This window comes from Columba livia, chromosome 17 (genome assembly GCF_036013475.1).
Source record: "Columba livia isolate bColLiv1 breed racing homer chromosome 17, bColLiv1.pat.W.v2, whole genome shotgun sequence".
Classification (NCBI taxonomy): domain Eukaryota; kingdom Metazoa; phylum Chordata; class Aves; order Columbiformes; family Columbidae; genus Columba; species Columba livia.
The window spans coordinates 8,017,038-8,043,106 of record NC_088618.1 but is presented as its reverse complement, the minus strand read 5'-3'; the positions used below and the strand labels follow the sequence as shown (position 1 = coordinate 8,043,106).

Genomic DNA, 26,069 nt, shown 5'->3' with positions numbered 1-26,069 from the left:
AGAAGAAAAATGTGCTGCAGAAGCACCAATGTTTCTGTCGCCCTGTAGAAGCTCTTGGTGCAAACCTCAGAGCAGCTGCTGATGGGCACAAAGCCTCAGCCAAATGGCTTGAGCCCCACACCCCACTGCAGCACCCTGGGGAGGAACCAACACCAGCAGAGCTGCTGAGAACTGGATCCAGGTCAAGCAGAGAACAGAGGCTGAAGAGCTTCACCCCTGCTCAGAGCAAAACTAAAAGGTTTACACTCAGCCCTCCGTAGAAGTCAGGAAATTGCTCTTTTGTGTCTGATGTTACGGTGGGAAATTGTAATGAAACGGCAGTGCGAAGGCCGTGCTTGGAACGGCAGCAGTCTTTCATAATAATATCCATTTTAATCTAGTAAAAAAAAAGGCATTTTACTTTTAAGGATTTCATCAAACTGGCTATTTCAGCTCTAGTAGTGCTGTGGACCACACGACTCAAAAATGGGTTAGGTAGAAGGGATCAATAGCAATTTATCTGGAAAGGGCCAGTCCAGGAGAAACAAGAGGTTTCAATACAAGAAACTCGGCTTGAGGACAGTACCGTCATACTCCCTGTTCCAGGAATCAAGTACGTATTATTTCGAACTTATACACTGCAAAATGTTGCAAAACAACCCCCCATTCTTCTTTCAGACTAGTCTGAACTTCCTATGATTTAACAAAGATGTAATCATATCCGCAAAGATCCCAGAGTTCCTTATGAGCATCTTAAAAAGTAGGAATGAATCATTTCCTCATGTAACAATCAACTTCGCAATGCCATGATCCTGGAGATGACAGTTTAACAGTCCAAGGCAAGCACTCAAAAGAAAATAAAACCATTTAATGCAAAAGATTTTACCAAAAGTTTGTACAGCAATTTAATATAAATGGAATCTCCTCTTAAAACATGAAACCACCAATATAAATGTATTGTTACAAAGCTGATTACAAAACTATCCCCTCAGCCACAGAGAGAGGTAGGGAGGGTATTTCTGTCATTTGAAAATGCCTAAGATGAACTGAAAAGTAATGTTCAGGATCTAGCCTTCTATGCATAAGTGATGGCAACACACATACGTTGTTGGATTAAAACACAGATGATATATCTTCAAGCCATCAGGCCTTTACTAAACTTCCTAATAATTTGTGGGTAAGCAACAGAAATATCTGGAACACCTGCCAGCTATATTATATGGCTTTCCCTAACGATGTGAAGCCTGATGTCAGGGCAGACTACAATGTGTGTTCCCCTGCAAGGAGCAGGCTCAGACTACAGAGTGTGTTCCCCTGCAAGGAGCAGGCTTTAGGGATGGTTTAAAAAAAAGTAGTTTCTATTCCTGCAGCTGCTCCAGGCTGCACCTTCTGGGACCTGAGGGCAGGTTTGAACTGGTGCATCCTGGCCCCACTGGCTGACCAGGGGCTCAGGGAAGTCCAGTCATAGGAGGAACAAGTGGTGCAGCCACCCCAGGCTCCCCAATCTCAAGCTGCTGCTTCCCAGGCTGTCAGAGAGCTACATGAGTGCAGAGAGAGCTCATTTTGGAGCAAGCGAGGCCCTGCAGAGACTGACAGCTGTCAGTCCAGCCAGGCCAGTAAAGAGCAAGAGACAGAATTGGTCCTTGTTGAGAACTCGTACAAGGCAGCTGGAAGGGCAGGGCAGGATGGGCTGGAGCCCTCTCCTCCCCTCAGCAAAGCACTACAGCAGCACAGGCGCTCCCCCAGCACATTCATTCCTTTATTGGCAGACGTGGCCGGTCTGGAAACAATTACCTGTAAAAGGAGCTCTTTCACCGACATAGCTGTTCACTGAAGTAGCGTCCTGCGAGGCTGGGCTCTGCCTGGTCCGCTGCCAGCCAAGCCGAGAAAGGCTCCAGCTAATTCCCAGCGGAGCGGGGCTGCCTGCTCCCAGCTTAGCAAAACAACAACAAAAAGGCCTTCGAGGAAGATGCAGTGGGGGGAACGCAGCTCTTTAGAAAACAAAGCCACATTAACCAGCCTTAACAAAGCAACGGTTTTCTTCTGCAGTGGAAGGGCAGGCTGGTGCCTTCCCTCCCCAGGACAGACTGTCTTTTGGGCTCTTCGGGGACATGTGGGAGGCCACCTTTTCTTTCTGCTGCGCTGCTCCAGTGCTGGGCTCCCCGCGCTGTTACCAGGAGCTGAAGTCCCCGAAGCCTGTGCTCTTTTTCTCTTTCTTCGCAGCTGTGCTGGTTGAGGGTCCATCATCTTCCATGCTGCGCTTCCTGGAGCCAAAAGGAAAACAACTCTCAGGGACTATTTACTGTTCAGGGGGACCAGGGCAGCTGGATGCCTCTCCTCTCCCATCCCTTATCAATTAGAGAGGAGAACAGCTCTGTGCCAGCATGGGGACCACAGCGGGGTGGGGATGGGGGCCTCTGGCACACCCAAAAACAGAGTGTCAGTCGGTGGGGATGGTTCAGGTCAGGCTTTTAACACCTCCAGGAATGTGTTCAAAACCCAACACATTCTCCAGGCCAGAGCTGAAGATTTAACAGCTGTACTTTTTTAGCACAGTCACGATGAAAATGTGAGCCACAAGTTCTTCCCCCACCTTCTCACCTGCATTTGTGGCAGCAAAAGGAATTACGGGGAATTAGGTATAAAGCAGCTGGGCAAATTTTTCAGATCCTTTCCTGTTTCTTGAGCACAGCCTGTTGCAGTCGCTGCTGCTATTCTCAGCCTTTTTCAAGCAGAGTTTGCAAGCCCATGGAAACACTATGCAGCGTGCTCACATACTGCGGTTTTATTGTCAGGTATCAGTAGCCGATAGGGAGAACTGAGAGCCCTGAACCTGCCAAGGGGCTGCTACAGACCAAACTCCCAGTTTCAAGGCAGGCTGCAATGAGTGAAGGACTAGGCAAGAAAATGAGAAGTCCTTTCCATTCTACTTGACCTTTTACACAGAGCTGCAAACTCTGCCTGGCCTTCCTCAGTAAATACAGTGCAGAATGGCAGTACTTTTAAGCTGAACATAATATTTTAGGGGACAAGCAGTATTTTGTAACCGACACACCAAACTGACCTACATGGGCTAACGCATTTTTCTTCACAGGTATGCAAATGCCTGTAAGTCACACAGGCACATACAAGCTGATTAAATAGCTGTCCAGAACTGTGTATGCATAAATACACACCTCTGTGCAGCAGACAGACAACAGCATTTTTGCAAATGCTTTTAGAGAAGTCTATGAAATATCAAGTGGAAGGCATTTATTTTAATTTATCCAAAACTCATGCAAAGCTGCCACTCAGGTGGGATTCTGTATTGTCCTTAGGAAAGCAAGTGATGCTGCCAATCTCGATGGGCGTACAAAGGGTGTCTGGAAGAGGATGCTTTAGAAGCTTGTACAACCAGCCAGGCACCCTGGAGCTACTCGCCAGATGCTCTGTGCTCCCACGGCAAGCCTGGGAACCTGCTCCCCTTTCCACCCATTTCAGTTGTGCTGGTACAACAGTTTGTGCAGCTGAACATGGAACCAGATCAGCAGACTGATACAGGCTTAAGGCAACTACTTTGTGCAGGAGAGGAGCTGCTAAAAGAGAAACGTCTGTGGGACTGTGGCCTTTAGAAACAGCTGCAGAAGAGGAAGAGAATAAAAGATGGTGCAGGAAGTGACACAATACAGTTCCTCAAGGACTTCTGAGTTGTGGAAGCATATCTACAGTTCTCAAGTCAGCACATGCTGTTAAAGACTAACTTGGTCATGTTAGAATGCTAAAAGAAAAGCTCAGTTAACTTATAATCTTGGAAAACAACAGAAGTAGAGGGTACTTTTGACTGTTAGGACTGCATTAAGGTGTCTTTGCAAAGCCTGCTGGCACAAAGCAAACATCTGAGCAGTGGCACTGGACAGGGCCAGCATCCAGCAGGAATGGCAACTGAAACACTCAACAAAGATCAGACGGGCAGGGAACTCACGCTGCAGCCATGTTAATGTATTTTCCAATCCCCTGCCGGTAAGTTTTAGGAGTCTGGACCTCTTTCTTTGGTGGGACCACCTCAGCTTTTGTTTTGGCTGCTTGTTCTTCTAGCTGGACCTTCTCTCTTTCTGCAGCAACCTGTGGGAAGCAAAGAGTGCAATCTGTTGCAAGGACCAGTCAAGAGTAAGGAGAAAATGTCTACAATTCTCTGCAGCTTTAAAGCACTCTAAACCAGCAATCAGTGCTGCTATGATTACAGGGCAGGCTTGAGGAGACAGACCTCAAGGGCCACTACAAACAGGCTGTCTGCAGCCATTATAACAAAACTTCTCTCTTCTCACTTGCAGCCACACAGCTACTGTGGGCATCTGGAAAGGAAGCCATTGCAAGCGTGATGGACTGGGAGCTGTGCCAGACTTGGTTACAAGATTCTCCACCAAAAGAGCGGCGATGACCCTGGCACCCAAGGCAATGCTGAATGGCAGGTTTTTACTCTTAGCTTGCAAGCCTATGGGCCCGTGGGCTGCCCATGTTCAAAGAAAAGGCATTAAGTTATGAAGTTCTCCAAGGGAGAGCTTTGGCCTTTCAAAAAAACCAACCGACTATCCTCACCTGGGCGTCTGCCTCTTCATACGGATCAACAAAAACGGTTGTGGTCTCAATTCTTATTTCTTCCTGGGAGCAGAAGAGAAGAAGAGCAAATCAATCTGCTGATTAAGTTGTGCCATCTCCCCCAAGCTCAGCTTTCAGAGAAGTGTCACACTGTCACACGAGCCCACATGTTCCTTCCCTCCTGCACAGCCTCTGGTGCTCCACACATACCTTGGGACGGTCAGTTTTTGGGTCGCTTTCCACATTCTCCATAGCAGTCAGAGTCTCAAAGCCACCAACCACCCTAAAAGAGGAAAGACACACTTTCCAGCTGTCACAAGACACTTAAAACATTCCTGCACCATTATATGTAAAATATCCAATTTATGCCCATTACTCTAATAGATTTTACAACCATGTTTGGAGGAAGGGAAATCAATAACTTTCTTTGGAAGACCTACAATGTCATTCAGTGCAGAAGGTGGGAATTTTTTCTCAAGTCTGGGATTAGAATTTAAAATGAAACAGAACATGGACAAGTCAAACCCTCAGACGCAAAGCGAAGCCTTTTGTCCAAAAATCTGGTAGCCATGCAAACCAGCAAGATAGAGAACAAGTGACTGTGGACAGCCGTCTGTGCAAAAAGACACAAACCCATTACAGAAACGGGTTCACTTGCTAATGCTACATCCATAGATTAGCAGCCCAAGAGGTTTGAAAAACAAGCCAGACAACTTGGTCAAGAAAGCAAATGTTTTTGTTAACTTCTGGTTTTTTAACTTTAAAAAAAATTGTATATCTAACCAAAAAGCGTTATTAGGAAGAAAGGGAATCGTAACGATGGCACTACTGGAGAGCAGTGACAGATCTGTCTGCAGTAACAGCAGTAATGCAGGAAGAACAGGATTGCTCCTGAAGCATTTCAGGACCGTGGGCTTGTGAGGGCTCTGGGAAAGCAGCAGAGCATCGAGTCACAAACACCAGATAACACCAGCACACTTTTCACCGCAGTGTCTACTTAGGATGATGTTAGATCCCTGGCCTCTCGTTTTTCAAGTCAACACATCCAAATACTTGCTTCAAAATGTTTAAGAAAGGCTGAAGACTTTCTGGACTGTTGGATGTTCATTTTCAAAAAAAGTGTGGAACAATGGGAAAGTTCCAGAAAAGGATGTTTAGAAAGGATAAATGGGGTGACCCAGATAATTATAAGCCTGTCATCCTGGCGTCTTTCCCAGCAAAATAATGGAATAGCAGAGGCAGGACATGATTAAGAAAGAAAGGAAATAAGTAATGGCAATCAACAAGGTTTCGTGGAAAACAGAGTCTGTCAAACAACCTTCTATCTTTGAGACAACAGATATGGTTAACATGGATAACAGTGTCTGTGGAACAGACTTCTGCAAGGCGGCTGATATTTTGATTGAAATACCAGAATGATATGAAATGAACAAAACACACATTCAATAAAAAAATTGTCTGACAGGTGTCAAAATCTAATTTTAAATAGAAACCATTGAGTCAGTACATTTCCAGAGGGTTCCTGCTGAGATCAGACCTTGGTCCCAGGGTATTTAACACTTTTATCCACATCATCATCCCAAATTAAATTTGAAAATAGCTATACTTAGAAGAGCAGTAAATAAAGATGAAGACAAGCCGTCGATGCTGAGCAATCCAGATCCCTCAGAAAAGCAGGCTGTAGCTGGACAACATCTGTTTTAACAGAGCCAAGCCACACGGTCAGGAACCAAAAACACAGCCCATACTAATGGCTGTGGGACAGTGAGGAGAAGCCGTTACTCTCTAAAACACGCTCCTGGAGTCAAAGGAGTTTGGGGCTGGAAGCTCGGCAGCAAGGGCAGGATTTCTCCCCTTCAGTTCTCCAAAGCTTGTCGATATTCTTTAATCAGGTTGTAACTTTTAAGAGCAATTAAATAACTCATATGTGTAGGCTAGAACGGCCTCATTCATCCGCAGCTGGAGGTAGGACACTGGGGGAAGCTGCATAGGGCTTGAAGACCCTACATGAACTTTGGAAAGTTCATGACAAAACCTCAGTTTTAAAATCCTCCTCCAGGCCAATATCAGATTCACTTATAATACTGATGATTAACACAGAGCCTAAGATATATCCACTGTGTTTTAATTGCCCCTAAAGGAAAATTTTGATTTAATATTGAAGGATTTTCTAGCCAACAGCTCCATTAATTATCTGCTCATATGTTTTCATTTAATTAGGTTCTGATAATTTGAAATAGCCAGATCAGCTATGCACTGGCAATCTCAGCTGAGTAATCCCATAGCTAGACCTCCCACAATATTAGCCCTAATGCATTTTGGTGATGCTCACAAGTCTTCAGTTGCTATGCTAATTAAACTTTATTTGGTATACTTTGTCACTTTTACATTTTAAAAGGCTGTGATAGACACGGCATGTAAATGACCTAAATAGCCTATTTTGACACGATTATAAAGGGCTAGGGGGGAAGAAGACAAAGCTGTTGTGCCTGCAGAGCACGTCATTCTCCTTTGTTCTTAGCTTCTTGTCTCTAAAATGGAAAATTGCTTTATTTCACACCCCTGGATTCTCTAACATTTTGCACAGAGCATCTCTATGCATATTACAGTGTCAGCACAGTGAGCTCTCAATATGGGTTTATGTCTTTAGACACTGCCATAATACCAATAAGAAATAACAATGAATTTGAATACAAACCACTAGCTCAGAGAAAAAAGCTCTGACCAGAGGAGTTGGAAATAATTTACTAGTCACTTTTGTTCAGGGAGCACTTGGAAGCTTTGCAAGGATCAGGCCCAGATGAGGCTGGTGTTTCATCAGTAACAATTAAAATCCAAAAAGGACAAGATCTGATTGCAAACATCACCCATCCAGAAAAACTGAATTACTCACTAATGGGGGCAGCCATGGCTGGGTGCAAAAAACCTGAATATTCCAACTTAAGGTCTCAAACCATAAAGGATTTTGCAAACTTTCCTCAGATTTGTGGAAGTAGAGAGACAATGTACCTGCAGACTATCAAAACACTACATGTGTTTATTGTCAAATCTCATGATGTTACATCGCAGCACTAAAATCAGGTTGATGCCCATGCACTGGCATCTGTTCCAGCAATTGCTCCTCACAGAATGAGGAAAGCAGCACACCAGAGCAGTTTTGGGGGCTCTTTGCTTGACCCACAACACATATTCTGGGTGTAAGAAGAAAATGCTCACAGACATCTTGCCAAGAAAAAAGCCCATACAAGTTACATGTAGAAAAGACCACCAGATAAGTACATTAAAACATTAAGAAAGACCTCTAGGGAGAGAGGCACTACTTAATATTATTCTAATAGCCACTAACTTTGAAGAAAAAGAGATTAAGCCTGTTGTATGAATAAATCTGAGTCTCAGCATGAGGAATTCTGTACATCATTTTCATTAAAGCAAAATGCGAACTCGAGAAGTTCACACTAATATCCCTTTATACCCTTTACATGTGTATGTGTGTTACACAGGCGGTGACAGGTCACACCCCCTGGCCTTTCTCATTCCGTGTCACTGGTGCAAAGTTGGGAGCCCAGCAGGGAAGGGAAAAGGGATGAAACAAGTTTAACCTTTTCCACTGCTTCTGGCTCTGTTCCTTTTATAAGGTGCCACACATGCTTTGTCCTAAATTGACCAAGTGAGGTTTAAACAGATGTTCCGACGACATCCTGCAGTGAAAAGGATGATATTTTCAAGACATAATTTACATTGGAACAACCATGGAAAACGAGGGTTTGCTGTGTACTTCCAGTAGATGTTGAACAGAGAAATGATGATCTCAACTGTATATTTAGCTCAGCATCCCTGAGACAGCTTGTTGTATTTTTAGAGGAGCTTGATAAATGTTGCATTACATTTAAGCATGGACGACAAGGTAGGTACATTTAGGTTTTTTCTGTTAGCATAGTAATGAAAACAAAAATCTGCCCTTACTTGTGCAATTCTTTTTTCTTGAAAACAGAGCTGAATTAGCACTGGAAATCTTTGCATTTCCAATTAAGAGATGTTATTTTAAAATCTTACTTCTTGTTAAGGATCCTTTACCAAACTGGTAACCTTGCTTCATAACCACTGCCAATGTCTTTGCATGAAGCATAAGTAAAATATCTGGAGCAAGCTCTATCCCTTTGCAATACGCCAATGAAATGCTGCTACATTAGTGCTGCTCCCAAAGAAAACTGCAGCTCCCTTGCAGTCTCACAGACGTTCACACGTGGACTTCCTATTCCTCATATTTTTGTTTAGAAGAATTATAGGAATCAAGCTTTATGCAATACGGGGGATGGCAACAGTCCAAGATTATAGAATTTCCTGGTCAGAAGATGATATAAAAACAATGTCTGGACTTTTTTTTTTTAGTTCTTTAAACTAGAAACAGAAACCATACAGAAACGTTGTTTTGTAAACACTTTCTGCCCTCAAGGTTATTTTTATAAAAAGGAGTACATATATTTATATACTCACAGAGAGACAACAATATATACATGCACAAACACGTACACTCAGGACAAAATGTTTTCTATGTATACACCCAATCTGAAATGGAGTGAGCAATTTGAACTTGCAACAAGGATGCAGTCGAAACATCTCGATCTCTCATAAAGGCTTAATCCAGCAGGCGAGACACAGTAACGAAGGGCGCTGAAAAATAAAATAACTTGGAAAAAAGCATTTTGAAACCAGACTCAACAGGCGAACCCGGCACATAAGGACTCCTCTGCTTTGGCACAGGTTCCTCTTCAGAGATCATACCACTGTTTTGGAAATGACAACAGCCCTTGTGCAGCTCTGACAGCCCAGTTCTCATGTGCTACATGAAACCAAGGCCACGGCTTCCACAAAGAAGCCTGGTTTATTTTCCTACCTTGCTCTTCACTCCTCCCCTGGTGCCTGGGGAACAGACTCGGCAGTGCAAAATTAGGTCAGGCTCCCTATACAGATTCAACAGCAGAATCAGCTCTTCTGCTGTCACACAATTTTTCCGTTCTTCAGATGTATTAAAGCAGAAGAGCAATAAGAACGTGAGTTTCCCAGGTTAGAAGCCACTGGGGTTCACTGATTCAGATCATAACAGGGAATGTTACAAGTGGAAACAGACACTGTGCATTATTTAACCGTACCCGGGTAACTGAATAATGCCTGGTAGCTGTTTTATGTAACTGACTACTCTAGAGTAAAAGAGTTACTTCCATTGCCCCATTCTACAGAATTGCAGTAGAAAGCATTAAACAGGTTAAGGAATCCTTAATACAGAGTGATACTTATCCAAGGAAAGAAAACTCTCTTCCACAAAAGCATCTGGCAAGGGAGGAGAGAAGAAAAGACTAAGCTGAGTGCACACCAGCTACTGACTGATTGGTGCCTCCAATGTGACCAGGTTTGAGGTTTCCCAAACCATCTTGTTCATTATTTCTGGGAACAGGAGAATTGAAGATTGAGTGGCAGAAACCTTGAGAGACAGTTAACATTCATCTGCTTAAACAGATCTGTGCAGCCACATACAAAGGGGACAACTGTCCTCCATACACTCAGCCCCTGTCTCGGTTGCCACATCCTTTTCTCAGCTCTTGACAAGCACAGGTGATGCTCTAGTGAACACACACAACGGCTGCACAGATACTTCCCAGCCTTGGCACTCTGACCACAACACTTTTCTCTCCACTCCCTCTATTGCCATTCTTTTTATAGCATCACATGCTTGCAACTTGCCCTCACTTTCAAGCCCACTATGCCCTCCTTGTCCTAAATCTCACTCGAAATTCAGAGGCAGCATTTCTCTCCTCCTGTTGATCAGCATGGCTCAACCACCTTCCACTATTATTTTAAACATGCACTTTTTCATGTGTCCCTTTAACTTTGGAAGAGGCTCCCCAAAAACAACCACAAAGGCATTTCAGTTTTTCCTGGGGTTTCTTTTTCCTTGGTTCTGAAGCAAGTGCAAACCATTAGTGGAAGACAGGCAGAAAGGGGTCACTATCACAACTTCTCTGTATCTATATGCAGTCTCTTTACTACTCATGCAGCAGTCTGGGACAGAAATTGTTTCTACTTCTTCTTACAAAGGGCAGATATACCACATCTCTGATTCACAAGATCTGTGAGCCATCAGAGCAATAGAAAACATAATCACAACCGGATGGGATGTGCTTGCATCTAAATTTCATAAAGCACAGCAGACAGGAATGTGAGCCTATCCCGGTGCTTTGGCTGTGACATCTCTGTAGCTCGTGCAAGAGCTGCAGCCCCAGTTGCAGCACGGGTAACGGGGAGTCCCCTCGCACACAGCCCACCTGCAATTGCTTCTCATCCACTCTGTGCACAGCAAACGCATGTTGGTTGGTTTACATTATTTGAGCTTCTAAATTAAACCTCTTACCAGGCAGCTAGAAGCCAGCAAAAGCCAACAGTTAGTTTTCATGTTAATTACAGCATTCTTTATGTCAGGAGAAATGGTAATTACTAGAAATGGTAATTACTAATTTAATCTAGGCAGCTCTGCTGGAGCAGGAAATCCATGCAGCCTGCAACACACCTCCAAGGGAAGGCATTCTTCTCTCACTCTCTGCCTTTGCTTTTGCTCCCCATTCATGTCAAATTATCTGCTTTATTTTCAGTAGCATCCATCCTCATTATTGCCACAGCGGGCAGGACAATCGCGACAAGATACCCTCCCTGTCCTCCAGCCGCAGCCATCTCCTGAGACTTGAACATTCCAGCGCACCAAGCCAGACACGTGCCACCGCTCCACAGCCCCACTGCCTGCAGCTGCTGTGTTTTCCAAACACACTTAACAGCCAAACATCCAACTCTTAATAGCTGCTACTGTGCAAAAATTGTGTTTCAAACCCATGGGGACATGAATAAGATTCAGCTCTCCAGAGGGGAACTTTCCAATGTTCCACCCTACACGGGACCCAAAAAACCAAGAAAGGGGTGGGAAACAGTTGCTCTTTTGCTGTTTTTCTGTTCTTCTCAAAAGTATGGAAAGTCTGCTGAAAAGTTCTATACAAATCACAAACAAGTCATATTCTGCTCTCAAAGATACATATATGACACTCACTAACATGAACCAGAGCCACATAGAAATAGCTGAGGGTGCAGTGGAGATCAGAGTATTTAAGGTTTTTATATTAACCGAAATAAGTAAAGTCACAACAGCCCAGTAAGCATCCAGCTAAGACAATCCAATTTAACATTAATGGAAACAAATAATTCTGATTTCATGGGTTTGTTCTATTCTTAAACCTAGATATTATTCCTAGATATGCTTCCTAGATATTATTGTACTATACAGCCAAGATCAGATATAGTGACCAAATCCTGGAAACACCCGGGATCTAAAATAGCAAACTGAATCTGCAGCTTCATTAAAGGTACAATCTCTGGAATCTTTTGGCTTTATGGCTTTATAAACATATGCAGGTTAAAACAGCTGAAGGATGAGAGAGTACAGATCTTAGGAGCCACACACATCAGCCTTTTATATTCAATTTGTAGGTAAATTGAATTATTCAAATATTCCATTTGTAGATTAATATAGGACAACTGGAATGTATCTATCCCAGCATCTTCATTTACATGCAAAAGAGACCAGAGTAAAACTCGCTTGCTCTGTCTTCAGGTGAAAATGTCACTCGTTTTTAATGCAGGGAACAAATATGATTCTAAACCAACATTTTAAATGAAGTTTCTCCTTTGTATTTCAGCTAAGAATATTAGCAGTGCTCAGAAAGCAGCAACTCTTCTTTATCTGGCAACCAAGTTCAGATTTCTGCAGTAGCGAGGATAATTCAAAAATCAAGACAGTCTTTGCTAAAACTACATAAATCTCTGCTATATACACTTAACCAGATTTACCTGGACTGAAGTAATTTCTCTCTAAAGGGCAACAAACAGTGTGAAACATCATGTGAGCTATTTTACTCGTAAGGTACTCGTGATGTTACGTGTGGTGTAAAGGCTTCTGGGATCACACTCCCTGCACCACTGTCAGCTCGGCCACTCTCTAAATTCTGTCCTGGGACATTATGTTAAAAGTGGAGCACATTGGGGAAACACAGCAGAGACACCAGAGGACTATACAGGGTGCTCACTGAAGCCAGGTTGCATCCAGAACTGAAGAACAGTCACATTTTCAGCTGAGCTGTCCTAACACAAATACTATTTGATGAGATGGGAAGCTCAGGTTAACACCATTACTGTATGGGATTTAATGGGATTTTTGCAAGGACTCTAATTGTAGCTTAAGTGAAATAATCTGAAGATATGGGTAATGTAACTCCTCCAAGAATATACTTGCTCTCAGTTTTCAGTATTAGAATTTGCTTTAGTTATTTGCTTTCACCAAATGACAAGGTAACTTTAAATTTTTCTAAGACAGACCAGAGAAAGGAAAAATAAATATATTGCAAAGGGTGCAATTACTGCAGAATCAGTATTGGAATTCACAGCACTAAAATAATTGTTTAAAATGAAACCAGCTTCTGCCTCAAGAACTCACAGGCAGACAATATGGATTAACTATATCACTTTCATTGTACAGCACTATGGTATGATATCCAATCAAAGTAAACAGCACATGCATTTATTTCAATTGCTGCCTTTCAAATGGATAAGCCATGAAAAGAATCAAAAACAAATCATCATTTTAACAACACTGTAAAATCCTTGGGAACTACCAATGAAGCAGGCTAGTAAAATACCCATTCCTGCCATCTACACAAAGGCATTTTTTAGAACAGCTATGCATGACTTGTTAAATACCATGTACCTGCAGCAGAGGAGGCAAAGAACAAATCATAATATAAAAATTTTGTAATATCTTCTGTAATAAATACCTTGATATTTATTGTGTGAGGGCTTGACTGTAAGAGACTTGTGCAAGAGACGTCTTTATAAAGAATGAAGTTCCTTGCTGTCTTGGCATTGGTATTATGTTTATATATATATACACATAAACATGTATGTATGTGCACACATCCAAACAAACATACTGATTTTATACCAATTATCATCGTCAGGAATAAAAGAGAAGAAGAACAGAATAAAAAAAAAAAAAAAAAAAGGCGAAAAGACCTAACCTATGCAGAAGTTCTATGTACTATGCCGTGATGAAGAACAGCCTTGTCACAACTAATTTCCTGGTTGACAGCTCATAAGAGGATGAAAGCAGTGTTGAAGAGGTAATCTCTTGTGTCCCAGCAATTAGCATGCACAAATATTAACGTGGTTGGTTACAGGACGGTGATTACTTTGTTCATGACTCCCTGGAGAGCCACCCACAGAAGTGAAGAAAAGCAATTTACAGTGATGGAAGGAGAAAAAGGCAGAGTCTCGTGACTGGCACTGATGCCATGCTGGCCACCTACTCATGACCAGGAAAAGTGGATTGTGAGCCAGGATTTTGCATCAGTTCAATTGCAAGAGTCACTCGACTCTTCTCTCTAGGCTTGAGAGGCACAGGAAAGCACAACTGCTATACGGCTGCTCACAACGTCCTTCTCTTACCTTCCAAAAACTGTATGCTTCTTGTCCAGATAAGCACAAGAGCGGAATGTGATGAAGCTGGAAGGAATAAAGATGTAACAGTTAGCATATCATCTCATTGACACTCAACAACATCCAGTAATGCTTAGAAACAGAAAGTGTATGTAACAGCCCCCCAATATAAGACAAGCGCCCCTCCTTCTCTGGGAGTCCTGCTGGCCAAACATCCTTTAACTCCCATTTTGTGGGTTTTGTCTTGGATTTCTGGAGCTTTGACTTCTCATTTTTACACCTTACTAACATCCCTAAACGTTACTCCAAGCATGGTGACTTGCACAAAGCCCAAACTCAATCTGAGCATCCGTCTCCTTGGCCAGGCTGGCCCTGGGAAGCTCACACAGACAGGGAGACGTGCGTCCCGCTGGACAAGCACATTTCTCATGCATGACTGCGAGCTTGCATCCAGCAAATACAGTTCATATAAGACAAAAGCCTTGTCAGTGTACACTTCTATCTTCTAGGATATTTATTTTTGCATTTCTCTCCCATTATACTGGCCTGTCAGTGATTCACTTCTCCTCTGGACATAGCAAATTTGTGCTTCGGATACAAACACGGCAGAAAAATAGTTATAAGTGTCAAATGTAACGAAATATTGTGAAACATGGATTTCAATTTTTAATTAATTGGACTTTCAATTTTAAACTTAAACACAGGAACTAAAATACCAAAATCCAAAGCAACACTTACTACCAAAACTTTTCTCTAAAGTTTAACGTTTCTTTGGGAGACTTGGATGACAAACATACGATACAGAGGTTTCCACACTGTGGTCTGCAAACCACGATGGCCCATCTTGGCTGGACATGCCGTGCTGGCTCTCCTCCCTGTCTCCATCTGTTACACTACATTAGAGACAGCTAAAAATATATAAGCATTCCAAAAGCACTTTTCCATATAAGCAACTGCCTCAGGAAGTTATATGATTGCAAATAGGAGGGGCTGCGATCCGCCAGATGATCTATTAAGACATAGCTTACCCTAGGAAAGATTTGAGATGCTGTGCAGAACACAAACTCTTACACAGGGCAAATATAACTTAGCCCTGTGCTTGGGTTCTAGGCACCACTTTATTCACAGATATCCGGTGCTTAAGATTATCAAGTGGTCAGTTACATAGCATTGTAATAAATAAACAAAAAAATTGAACAGCAGCAAATACACAGAGAAAGCTTCATCCACCAGCCACAATAAAAGTAAGGACAAGGGAATTAACGTAGCTCAGGATGATCCCAGAGAAGTCCTGAGCATTACTTGAGCATCACCTTACAGAGAGGACCCAGCTGACTGCTCTGTGGTGCCTGTCACCTATGGGGAGAAATATTCACCCATTTCCTAAGGTCACAGGAGTTGCCAGAAGTGTCTAAACACGGCCTCGGAAGCTTTATAAACACGGGCAGCTGGAGTCTCTCAAGGATTTCACATATAAAGGAACTTCATATTTCGTTTGCAAATTTTAGGGAAACACACGATCACATTTACAGCAGCAGATGATGTGACTCAATATGGCACATCACTCATGAACCATTGTCGAAACTTCTGCTCCTAGAATCCCCTCCCTTTAAAAAAAAAAAGAAAAAAAAAGAAAAAACGACCTCTGCTCTCCCCTAATGTAGCAACTGAGTGCTGACACTAACATTCAAATCCAAAATAAGCTCTACGGCAACCTGATCCTGCCCAACATGTGCTTAGCTTAAGTACGTGAGTGAGCCTATTGAAGGCCCTGAGACAAGCACTTGTGTTTAACTAAAGCTAACCACACTACTGCATGGTTTACAAGCCATAGTAAATACTGAGCATCATGAAGACCAACATCAAGAACCCCCTTGCCAGCCCCAGCACTGTACACACACTCATACCTGGGGCTCCCAATAAAGGTATATCTTTTTTCCATTGCAGTACTTAGAGAACAACCAATAAATAGCTGGCTCAAAGTGACACAGAACATTATCAAAAGACTGCAGGCAAACACACGTATTAATGTTACACATAAAAAAGGTCATTACAACTTCAGTATCTTCAAATTTCATTTGTTGTTCTTCCTGTTTCTCCATTTTTCCCTCATTTTAGGCTTCATTCTGCTTTTGTACATTGAAAACCAAGTCATTCTCAATGCCAGATTCTGCAGTCTGCCACGTCTGGGCTCTACACATTTCAATAGTGCAGAATTGTTCTCATTTATTTAAAATCAGGCAAGTAAAGAGAAGCAACATTTCCATAGAGCATACGTTACACTTCATTAAACCCTTTCAAAAAGTTCAGTATGGGCTAAATGTAAACAGAATGGAGAGGTGTAATGATCTTACAGCGATAACACTGCAGGGACACTGACAAAAACGAACAAAAACTTCAAATCATAAAAACAGAAAAGGCAAATTAATGATGATACTATAAACCTACAGACCATCCTGCTGTGCATTTACTTTGCTCTTCGATTGGGTAACAGCAGCTGTAGCTCTCCTGATTTCAATGTGCAGCACTCGACAGAATATTTCACTTCACTGAACTTTAAAGAGAAGCTCATAAAATGTAATTTGTTTTCTTAACAGATTAAGACACAACGTCTAGAGGGGAACAATAAAACACAAAAAGCAAGTGACTACTTACAACTGCGATTTGTTTGTGTTGGGTCCCGAATTGGCCATACTGAGAACACCACGTCCCGTGTGGGACAAATTTGGCTTAAATTCATCTTTGAAAGGTTTTCCCCAGTAAGATTCTCCTCCTTAAAAGAGAAAAGATCACAGAATAAATGTTTTCACTAGTTTCCCACTACATTTTGTAACAGGCACTGACATTAAATTCAAGGTTTCTGGCAGTTCCGATCACTATATGTACAATATATTTCTACCTCATCCCTGTCTCTAGGCTGGTTTTTGAGCACGGCCTTGAAATCAGCTGTTTGCAACTGGCAACACAATTCTGTGCCCCACACTATCAGCTGCAACAGACCAGGCAGTTTAGCAACAGCATTAGATATTGGGTGCCGAAAAATTGTCAAGGATTTGATTTTTTACTGCTGGTCCATCATATTTTTTGAGTCATTAAAACTTTAAAAGCAGCCTCCTAACAAAACATAGAACAAAGAATTACTACTTTAATTGCACTCTGGATATAGCATTGCTTCCAGAAATAAAACATCAGGGAGATGAAATACATTAATAGAACCAACTAAGAACAGGAGCTATAAGCTCAACTGCTTAATTTCTGGCTAAACAATGAAGAACGATGACATACATTCCTCCAAAATAAAAGGCAAAAATTAGATATTTGGACCAGATAGCTGGAAGATGTAAACACAAATGCAATGAAATCAAAAGGATGACAAAACTTCGCACAAGCTGCACACCCAGCCCTCCTAAACTGATTTATTTTCTGTGACTGTGGATAGAAAGGGGGTCTGGGAGACCCCTCCCCGTGGCTGTCATTTTTACATGACTTATGGCAGATCTGACATTTTCATTTGCACTTTCCTCCAGGATCATTCTTAATAAGAAAAATGAAGGCTGAGATGACTCATAGTTCTACAGTCAAATCCATAATCTTGTTTGACAAACCATGAAAAAATATTTCACCTTAGGATAGTATTAAAAATAAAGCAAATAAAAGTATCCAAACAGTCAGCGAGACTGGTCCATCTGCAGCACCGGCTCAGGAACCCTCTAGAGGAACCGTATCACTTGTGAAGCAGGAGGTCAGTAAACGGCTATTCGCACATGTAACACAACAAAACAATTTGATGACACGGCTGCACAAGCAAGCAGCAAATAAAGCTGAGGGATAAAACAGACTCCTACTGAAAAGCTTATCCAGAAAATCACAAGAGCGCATCAAATGAGAGAAGAGTTTCAGACGATACCATGAAAACGAAGCGTCACAGGTGGACGGCTGCAAGTGCACGTGGAACTAAGTAAGAAAGAAATTTTGGAAGAAACTGACCCACTTAAACACTAAATTAATCATGTTCAAAAGACATATTAATAGAGTTGAGTGTTGCCTGCTCTGCAATTTGACAAGAGGCAGCAAAAGGGGACAAAGCCTATAGGGATTTTCTGTAATCAGGAGTAGAGGAGGAGTGATTACTTCAGCAATCTTTGGCTATTGAATATTTTAAGATCAGCTAAATTACATCAGCTTGATCTCCCATGCCAGCTTCTTCCAGTAGCGGGTGAAAGGGATACGGTACAGCTGCAGCCATCTCTACTGTCTTGAAGATAGATCCCAAACCCAGCTATTCTAGCCAAATCAAACATGTTCACCCTATTAGTGATTTTCTTTGCTAATGAATCTCTCTGTGTGTTGCTATTTGCTAAGAGAGGTTACTTGTGCAGCGCCTTGGTTACCTGCCTTCTTCAGAAAAACAAAGTTCTTGTAGGTTAGTAACTAATCAAGTTACGCACAGAATACAGCAAGGCTCCGGGCCAACAGGTGCTGCCCAAAACTAGAAACACACCTGCAAAGCCTGCAGAGCCACAGCCCCGCAACAGCACTGTGCTCTGTGCACCATTGCTCCTTCCCACTTTGCCTTTCACAATGTTCACATTTGCACTTGGATCCACCACTGTGGAGCCGTCGCTTCATGCCCTGCACTGCTGGACCATGGCCAGAGCTCTCTGCACCCCAGTATCAAACTTCACTTTGACTTCCCTTAGAAAAATACTTAATTTTGCTTCAAAGGACCTCCTGAAGGAACTCCTCCTTATTCGTAAAGCAGATGCACTTGCTACGAGTCCTATCCCAGAGGAGTGTCTGTCACCCAGACATTTTCAGATACTACATAAACATGAACACATCCCATTGAGATGGTCCATAGCAGCAAGTGGCCAAACCCTTGGGTCTGTTACACCCTTCATATGCTTTCAGCTGATGCTGGAATTTCGGTGCTGTCAAGCTGCAGAAAGAAGGTGGAATCCACCCTGAAGCCTTCACTGGTCAGAAAAATAATTCAAAAGGAAAGAGAAAAATTGTGAATGACAGAGACACTCTCTCTTTCTGGCACAACAAGCAACCAGACCTGAGAGCTTGCAGACAGGAGCAATAAGCCATGATCTTTAGGTTTTGGAATATTTATTTTTGTATGATTTCATTTCAGATCATACACTGCAGGTCAGAATTAATCTCATATGTACGAAGGGTAACTTTGGTTCATTCCAGTTCTCCGGAAATAAGTGCTAATATTTTAGTAGACAGTTACAGCATGAGATCCAGTCCCTGCCTCCCTCTCTGTCTGCCATACAGCTGTTTCCAAGGCTAATTCTGTCTGCCCGGGAGCTGCCGGCAGGAACACAGAATGGCCTGTGCAGCATTCGCCTAAAAGGCCAGACGTCCTATAAAGGACATAGCTGAAGTGTCTGCGGAGCCCTGGCAGCACGGACTGGCAAGGGCCGGTGGAGACACTGCAAAGGCAGCGAGACAGCAGTACAGGAATAGTTTGGGGCTTTTTTCTTTTAAAGAAAACCCCCCAGATCTTTAATTTAAGAATACTTTAAAAAAAAGAAAAAAAAAAAAGGGGTGGCGGGGAGACAAACGCAAATGTATTCTCCTTATATTAAAAATAGCCTGAATGTGCTGTTTGTCCAACTCCTGCTGACCTCTGGAATCATTCCAGGCTTCAAGTATCTGCTTGAAGCAGGACCAGACAGAGCAAGCCAGAAGACGATGAGTTAAATGTATATATTTTTTTAATACTGGAACCCAGGATCACTTTCTCTCTGAAGATTAAGTACAGATCCCTCATTAGATCCTCATAGATCCCTCGTTACTGCCACAGCAGCACAAAGTCAGCTGGAGAGCCTGGAACGAGGGTTTTAGATCCTTACATTATACTCTCTATGGTAGAGCTCAATGTAAACTTGAGAAAACAAGTCCCTGGCTCCAAACCCACTACTAATAATTATGAGGCATTCAGAAGTATCTAGCAGATTTTACTGTGTAAATTCCTCACACGGCTGGGAGGCACGGCTGTGCCATCTCCTCAGGTTCTGAAAGCAGAATGGATGCAGACAGAGGAGGTGGGACCATCTAACTCCAGCCCTCCCATGCTACACTACCAATATATGCCATAAAGAGAGTTGGCTCCTCCTTATATTCCCCAAATCTTCCTCCAGGAGCAAACAGATCACTGCTGACTATATATGGAGCCACAGTGATGCAAAAACATCACCCCAAAGCTGACACACCAGCCTTTCAAGCAAAGCCCACGGAAAACAAGCATTGAGTCTGGGTGTTAGAGTCACAGTGGGCAGCACTGTCTCTCGCTTCACCTTCCTCTCAGTTTACCCCCTGATAAGATTATCTTTGGCCACAGCCGAGCCCTGTGCCTGCTGGACATGCAAATGTTTCTGAGATCCTATTACAAAAAGGGCTGGAAAAAAATTCTGGGGGCTTCTGTGCTAAAAAACCAGAGGGGTTCATGCGGCAGCAGACATGGGCCCACATGGGTGCTGGGAGCGCCAGAGGGAGCAGCACTCACAACCCCGCACAAGTGGGTCTCCTGTTTGCACAAAGCTGGAAATGAACTTGGGATCAGCCACGGAAATACACCAGGCCACCTTCTAACAGCAGCATCTACCCTGTGCCCTCAGGAGCTGGAAGGAAGTTTTGCACAATTCTGTAAAATAAAAATCGCACGTCCACCCAGATACCCAAGATTCAAAGCTGAAGGCAGCTGGGAGCCACTTGTCCACATTTTTAATAGAAGACAAAAATTCTCCTAAATTAAAGAGGTATTTACCTAATTCTCACACAGAGATGAAGCCAAACAGACCACACACCTCATAGAAAAAATTAGGCTGTATTCATCATTTCCATGGCTCTTCAGAGTGGCAAGATATATTTAGCTTGTAACAGAAGCATGGTTAGTTATTCAGTCTCCTATCTGCAACTTGTGCTGATGGGGAGAAGATGAATAGATCTAAACTGACATCTGAAGCAATCACACATTAGCAACTACACAGAAAAAAGCCACGTTCTCAGATTGTCTTTTGAACTAAACCAGCTTACTCTTTCATAGTCTTTGTTCCTTCTAAAGACATTTATTCAGAAAGTTGTTGGGTTTTTTTTGTAAAATTACAGAAGTTGTACAACTTTCTTGCAAAGAGCTGAGAGATGCACCTAAAGCTTCAGAAATGTAGCATTCCAAAGCCAGGTGTGGGCTGGGAATCATCATTCATGACAATTGTGATTTTAAATAAATCCTTCCTTTTTCTGGCATAAAAATTGCTAAGCAGCGTAAGGAAGTGGGAGGGCTCTGATTCACAAAAATGATGGCTTACTTTCTGTAATTTTCTTCTTGTCATTTGGAACAACGAGGTACATAATAACATCTGACACTTCTATAGAGCTTTCCAAGTGAGATTCTTGAATCATTTTGCAAATATGAAAGCCTTAGCTCAGCCAGTAAGTGTTTCTTCCCTTTCAGATAAGAGGACATGGTACTTTTAACCCCACATACCAGAAGCTGGATTTTCAGAGGGGCTGCAATCTACAAGGAATTTATTCTTAGATATGAAGGTCTTGCTCTTTTCCTTTTCTTGAGCTTCAATCATGCAAGAAAAGGGGCTCTAAAACTAGTTACATTTTAGGAACTTGCTTTGTTAAGAAATCCCATTGCAGAACTGACCAAGGACCACAGTCCTTTACTATTTACACTTCAGAGGAGCTCTGCCAACCAAAGTGCAATTCCCATCTGCCAGTGGTATTTTATCTTGGACTTTTACAGCTATTCGATGCTTCCTTTGTGCCCTTCTGGATTCATAAATGAACAGAGGCATATACATACAAGCTGATCCATGAGACTTTCCAACAGGTTGCAAGTAAGAGTAGCTGTAAAAATGCCTGTGCCACTTTGAAAAGATAATTCTTTGCATATAGTTTTCCCTTTTTCATACAAAAGACTTACAATGCTAAACCTATTTTTCCTACATGCAAATTTTCCTCTATTATTTGGAACACTGAAAATACAGAGCAGCTGCTGCACTTGCACTAGCATGAGTTAGACAGAATTACTCACAATGTTCAACCACTTAGTTGTTATAAACAGCAGGAAAAGATACATCAGAAATCTAAAATTCATTTTCAAATAATTAATCATTACAAAGAGTGACCATGACTCAGCTTATTGCTCTGAATACTGCCTCTATGGGTGGTTATTTTGCTAGAAAAGAAATGAGCTGCTGCAGCACAATAAAATTTTTCCCAGTAGCCTCATGAAACATTAAGGTGAAGGCTGTAGAAAATTAGTTTGGTCCTCTAAATCAGTGTCAGCCTTACAGGACTGTATATCTAAGTGTTTTGGCAATGCAGGTCTGCCAGCTAAGTTAAGGTAAAACTCTATTCCCCACTCTTTTCCCAGTGTGGTATCTCAACTTCTAGACACCATGATGCTAATTTCCACCCTCCTCCATCCCAGGTTAAGTGCTGAGTACCAGGAATCATTTGTCCTTCATGTGTCTGCTGGGTCACGGTTACTGTTACGATGGCCTAACAAGGACACGTTGGGGTGCTGAACAACAAATGAGAAAGAACAGAGGATCAGTGCTGCTTACAGACAGGACTGTTCAGCTGGAGTAGCCGTGGCAGCCGACAGTCAGTGACAACCAGCCCGGCATTTCACATCTGTGAAATGTTTCCAAAACACACGCACGCTTATCTATAATAGGTGAGCCAAGAGCACATTCGCAGTCTGTGTACATATGACACGTAACCTTACGCCACCATGTACTGAACGTGCCCAAATCCACGCAGAAGCTGAACAGTCCTGGGCTTAGTTAGCAATGGAGTGGGTGATCATCGAAGTATTTGGGTGTTGCAACCATAAACCTGACACCTGTTGCTGACCATGGGATGAATGTCAGATGACAGACACCAAATGGTGGGAAGATATCTTTGAACAAGTCTGTTCTAGTTCCTGAGCTGATGAAAAGGAATAATTAAATAAATATAACAAAACAAAAACATACACAGGCTTAATGCACCTTCCACATGTCAGTTTGGACAAGTTTTTTTTTTTTTTTAAACAAACAAAAGAATCCAAAACCTCTTAGCCAGAAAATGTCAGTTAAAGCAGAAGGTTCTGTGTGGAAGAGTGAACAAAGGATGTTCTTTTTTTCCTGAAGTCTTCCTACAAAAAGCTCTAACAGAAACAATTCTGGCGGTTCAAAATACTGACATTTAAAGGGTAACCTCCAATTGAAATATCTGGGAAGAAAGCCCTGTTCTACTCTCATATGCTTCTCTGATATCAGAGAAGTCAAGTTATTTAGTCCCCCAGTAAACCCCTAAAGATCATTAAATCTTATGGACATTTTAGCTTTCAAAGATGTATCTGTATTTTTTTTTCCTAAGAAGCAGCAAGTCAAAGAAATACTGAAATTCCTTCCAGCTCCCACAAGAAACAAGAAAGGGAATTTATACTGCAAATAACATACAAGACCTAGGCAAAAAAACCTCAAAGGTATGAAATACTGAATCCCAGTGCTTTATTCCAAAGCTTCCCTAACACAAATGCTTGTGATCACATTAATAACATGCAAACAAATGGATCAAAACCTTTACACTACAGGAGTGCATACCATGTTTGCTGGGTTTTTACCCTGCTGCTGAGCTGGGCCTTCTCTGGCTGCTAGACAAATCTAGTAGCCCACCAGGTTGTCCATTTACAACATTTTCCTGTGATACGATCATATTCAATAAGAGATCAAGCAGGATTACCTGAAGTTCAGCCATCTTCAAAAATCTGCAACACTCATATCTATTTGAGCATACGCTGCCCATTTTATTAGAATTTTAATAGTCTTGACAATTGTTTGCAAGACATCTCTCCTGCAATATGTTCATATTTCATTAAGAATGACAAGGAGGAAAAGAAGGTGGAAAAATTAGAGGTCGTTAGACTCCTTTTTTAAAATAAAAGAAGGTACATAGGAGTTTTCTTGTCCTACGCGCTTATTTGCATTTTACTTCCTACTTGCTTTGCCAGTAGAGCTGAGTCTTGACCTCCAGTGCAGCTGCACCGCCGGTCCTCTGCCTACTGATAATTGTGCTGTCTTGCAATACTTCTCCCATTTGCACAAATAGAGAAAAGAATGACACCAGCAAGTTAATTTTCATTCCACAGCAGGATCTGAACTCCACTCTACAAGGGTGAAAGGTGTCTGAGCCAACTCATTACATCTCTCCCATCTCCTGACACCTCTTTAATTTATCATTTTAAAAGATGTTACTAATTATGTCCTTTGGGATTTGAACCAAAACGTTCCTTATAACAAAATCAAATCATATTTCTTTTGACAGTACAAGCACATACAGTGACAAATCCTGTTAATGGGCTTTTGCCATCAAAACATAGAACCTTTAGCTAGCCTCGAATCTTAATGTATGCAACTGTGGATTATCACATGCAGTAGAAAAGCTGTTGCGGAACTCACACTAACATTTACAAAGTAAATAGAGCTGAAGCACTTAACAATGACAGAGACATCTTTCTTGGATGATCTGTGAGCACAGAGAAGAATATAGTGCTTGCATATACAAGTGACACATGTACGAACGAGACTAAAAATGCACAGAACCCCACAGGACCAGGTAAGGAGCTGTGGAGGTTGGCGACATCTACAAGTGGTAGATAAAAGGTGCAAGTGGAAAATGAGCAATTTTACAGCAGCAACTAGAGATATTACATTTTAACCGTGGTGGGCAATGCTCTGAGGACCCCTCAGCTGCTACGTCTCCTGACCATTTCTGATACCGTTATTACACAGATCTACAACTAAGGGAGAAAGAACAGGCTGAAGAATTTAGTAACAGTGACCCCGAAAAGTTAGAAAAAGCACAGCTTGGGCTTTAGAAGGCAACTGGCTGGGAGAACAGATGGTATCTGGCCATTCACCAGTTCTGAGGCAGGTCTCAAGTATTTCATTAACACGGAATTTGAAAGCAACTTTGCACGAGTGTATTTCTTCCTTTGTTCTTTGCCCTGGAAGGCCAACTATAAAATTGTTACAATTTTTATTTATGTTCTAGAAGAAAAAGGAAGCAAAGACCCAACAAGAATTCTACATGGAAGAGTGCCCAAGTTTTAGACTGAGAATATACAAGATGAAATTTGGAGCACAGTTAACATGGTCATAAAAATACAGTGATAAAATCTCAGTTTTAAAGTAGAAACACTCACAAGGTACAACATATCACCATTTAGAGAATTTTAATCTACAACATGTCTGGAAAAAAAAGCAACAACACAACACAAGAACTGAAAACACTTTACTTGATTCAAACTCAACCTTACCTGTTCCTGTTCCAGTTGGATCACCTCCTTGGATCTGCAGAATTTATATAAAGTCAATAAGTTATATATATATATATATTTATATATATATATATATATATATATATCTGTGTGAAAGACATTAAATACAAGCCATGAAAGCCAATTCTGCTCAATTTTCTTCCTTCTGTACTGTGTCATGTTGACAAGTTAGCAACAAGGAAACCATTACCAGTTATTTGGAGCTTCTTTTATCGGCTGGCTGTCATCTCCTACATTACTTATCCAAGAGAAGAATGACAGTTTTATAAAAATAATAGGTCTCTTGTGGGTAAACAGGGAAAAGAAACAGTCTTGAATGGGTTAACCAGACCATACTTTCTATTATGTGCGGGGCTGTAACTTGCTTTTTAACTGACAATGCACTGCTTTTGGAAATGTAAAGGCATTACATTTTGCTACCAATCTTCCACATGATGGGAAGGCAAGAAATGAGGGAATATGGAATATTTTCTGTAGTTGTATCTGTATTTCCCAGTATGCCCCTTGCTATCTGCAGTTGGAAAAATCCTCATGTGAAACCAATATTTTAGCAACATAATTAATCAGTGTCTATATATGCAGGATCTACAGAAATAATATTCTGTATTCTAATGCCATTGGAGGGAGTGTG

General features: G+C 41.9%; 1 protein-coding gene across 1 annotated transcript in view; it reads right to left on the bottom strand.

Annotated features, from left to right (window-relative positions):
* Positions 1-826: 826 nt before the first annotated feature.
* PPIL2 (peptidylprolyl isomerase like 2) overlaps positions 827-26,069 on the bottom strand; it is a 71,453-nt gene continuing 46,210 nt past the window's right edge. Inside the window, exons 14-20 of the mRNA XM_065033074.1 lie at positions 25,418-25,451; positions 16,738-16,855; positions 14,092-14,148; positions 4,765-4,837; positions 4,555-4,617; positions 3,941-4,080; positions 827-2,243 (exon numbers count right to left, since the gene is read on the bottom strand). Of these exons, the coding sequence (XP_064889146.1) occupies positions 2,150-2,243; positions 3,941-4,080; positions 4,555-4,617; positions 4,765-4,837; positions 14,092-14,148; positions 16,738-16,855; positions 25,418-25,451 (579 nt within the window). The 3' untranslated portion in view covers positions 827-2,149. The remainder of the gene's footprint in view (positions 2,244-3,940; positions 4,081-4,554; positions 4,618-4,764; positions 4,838-14,091; positions 14,149-16,737; positions 16,856-25,417; positions 25,452-26,069) is intronic.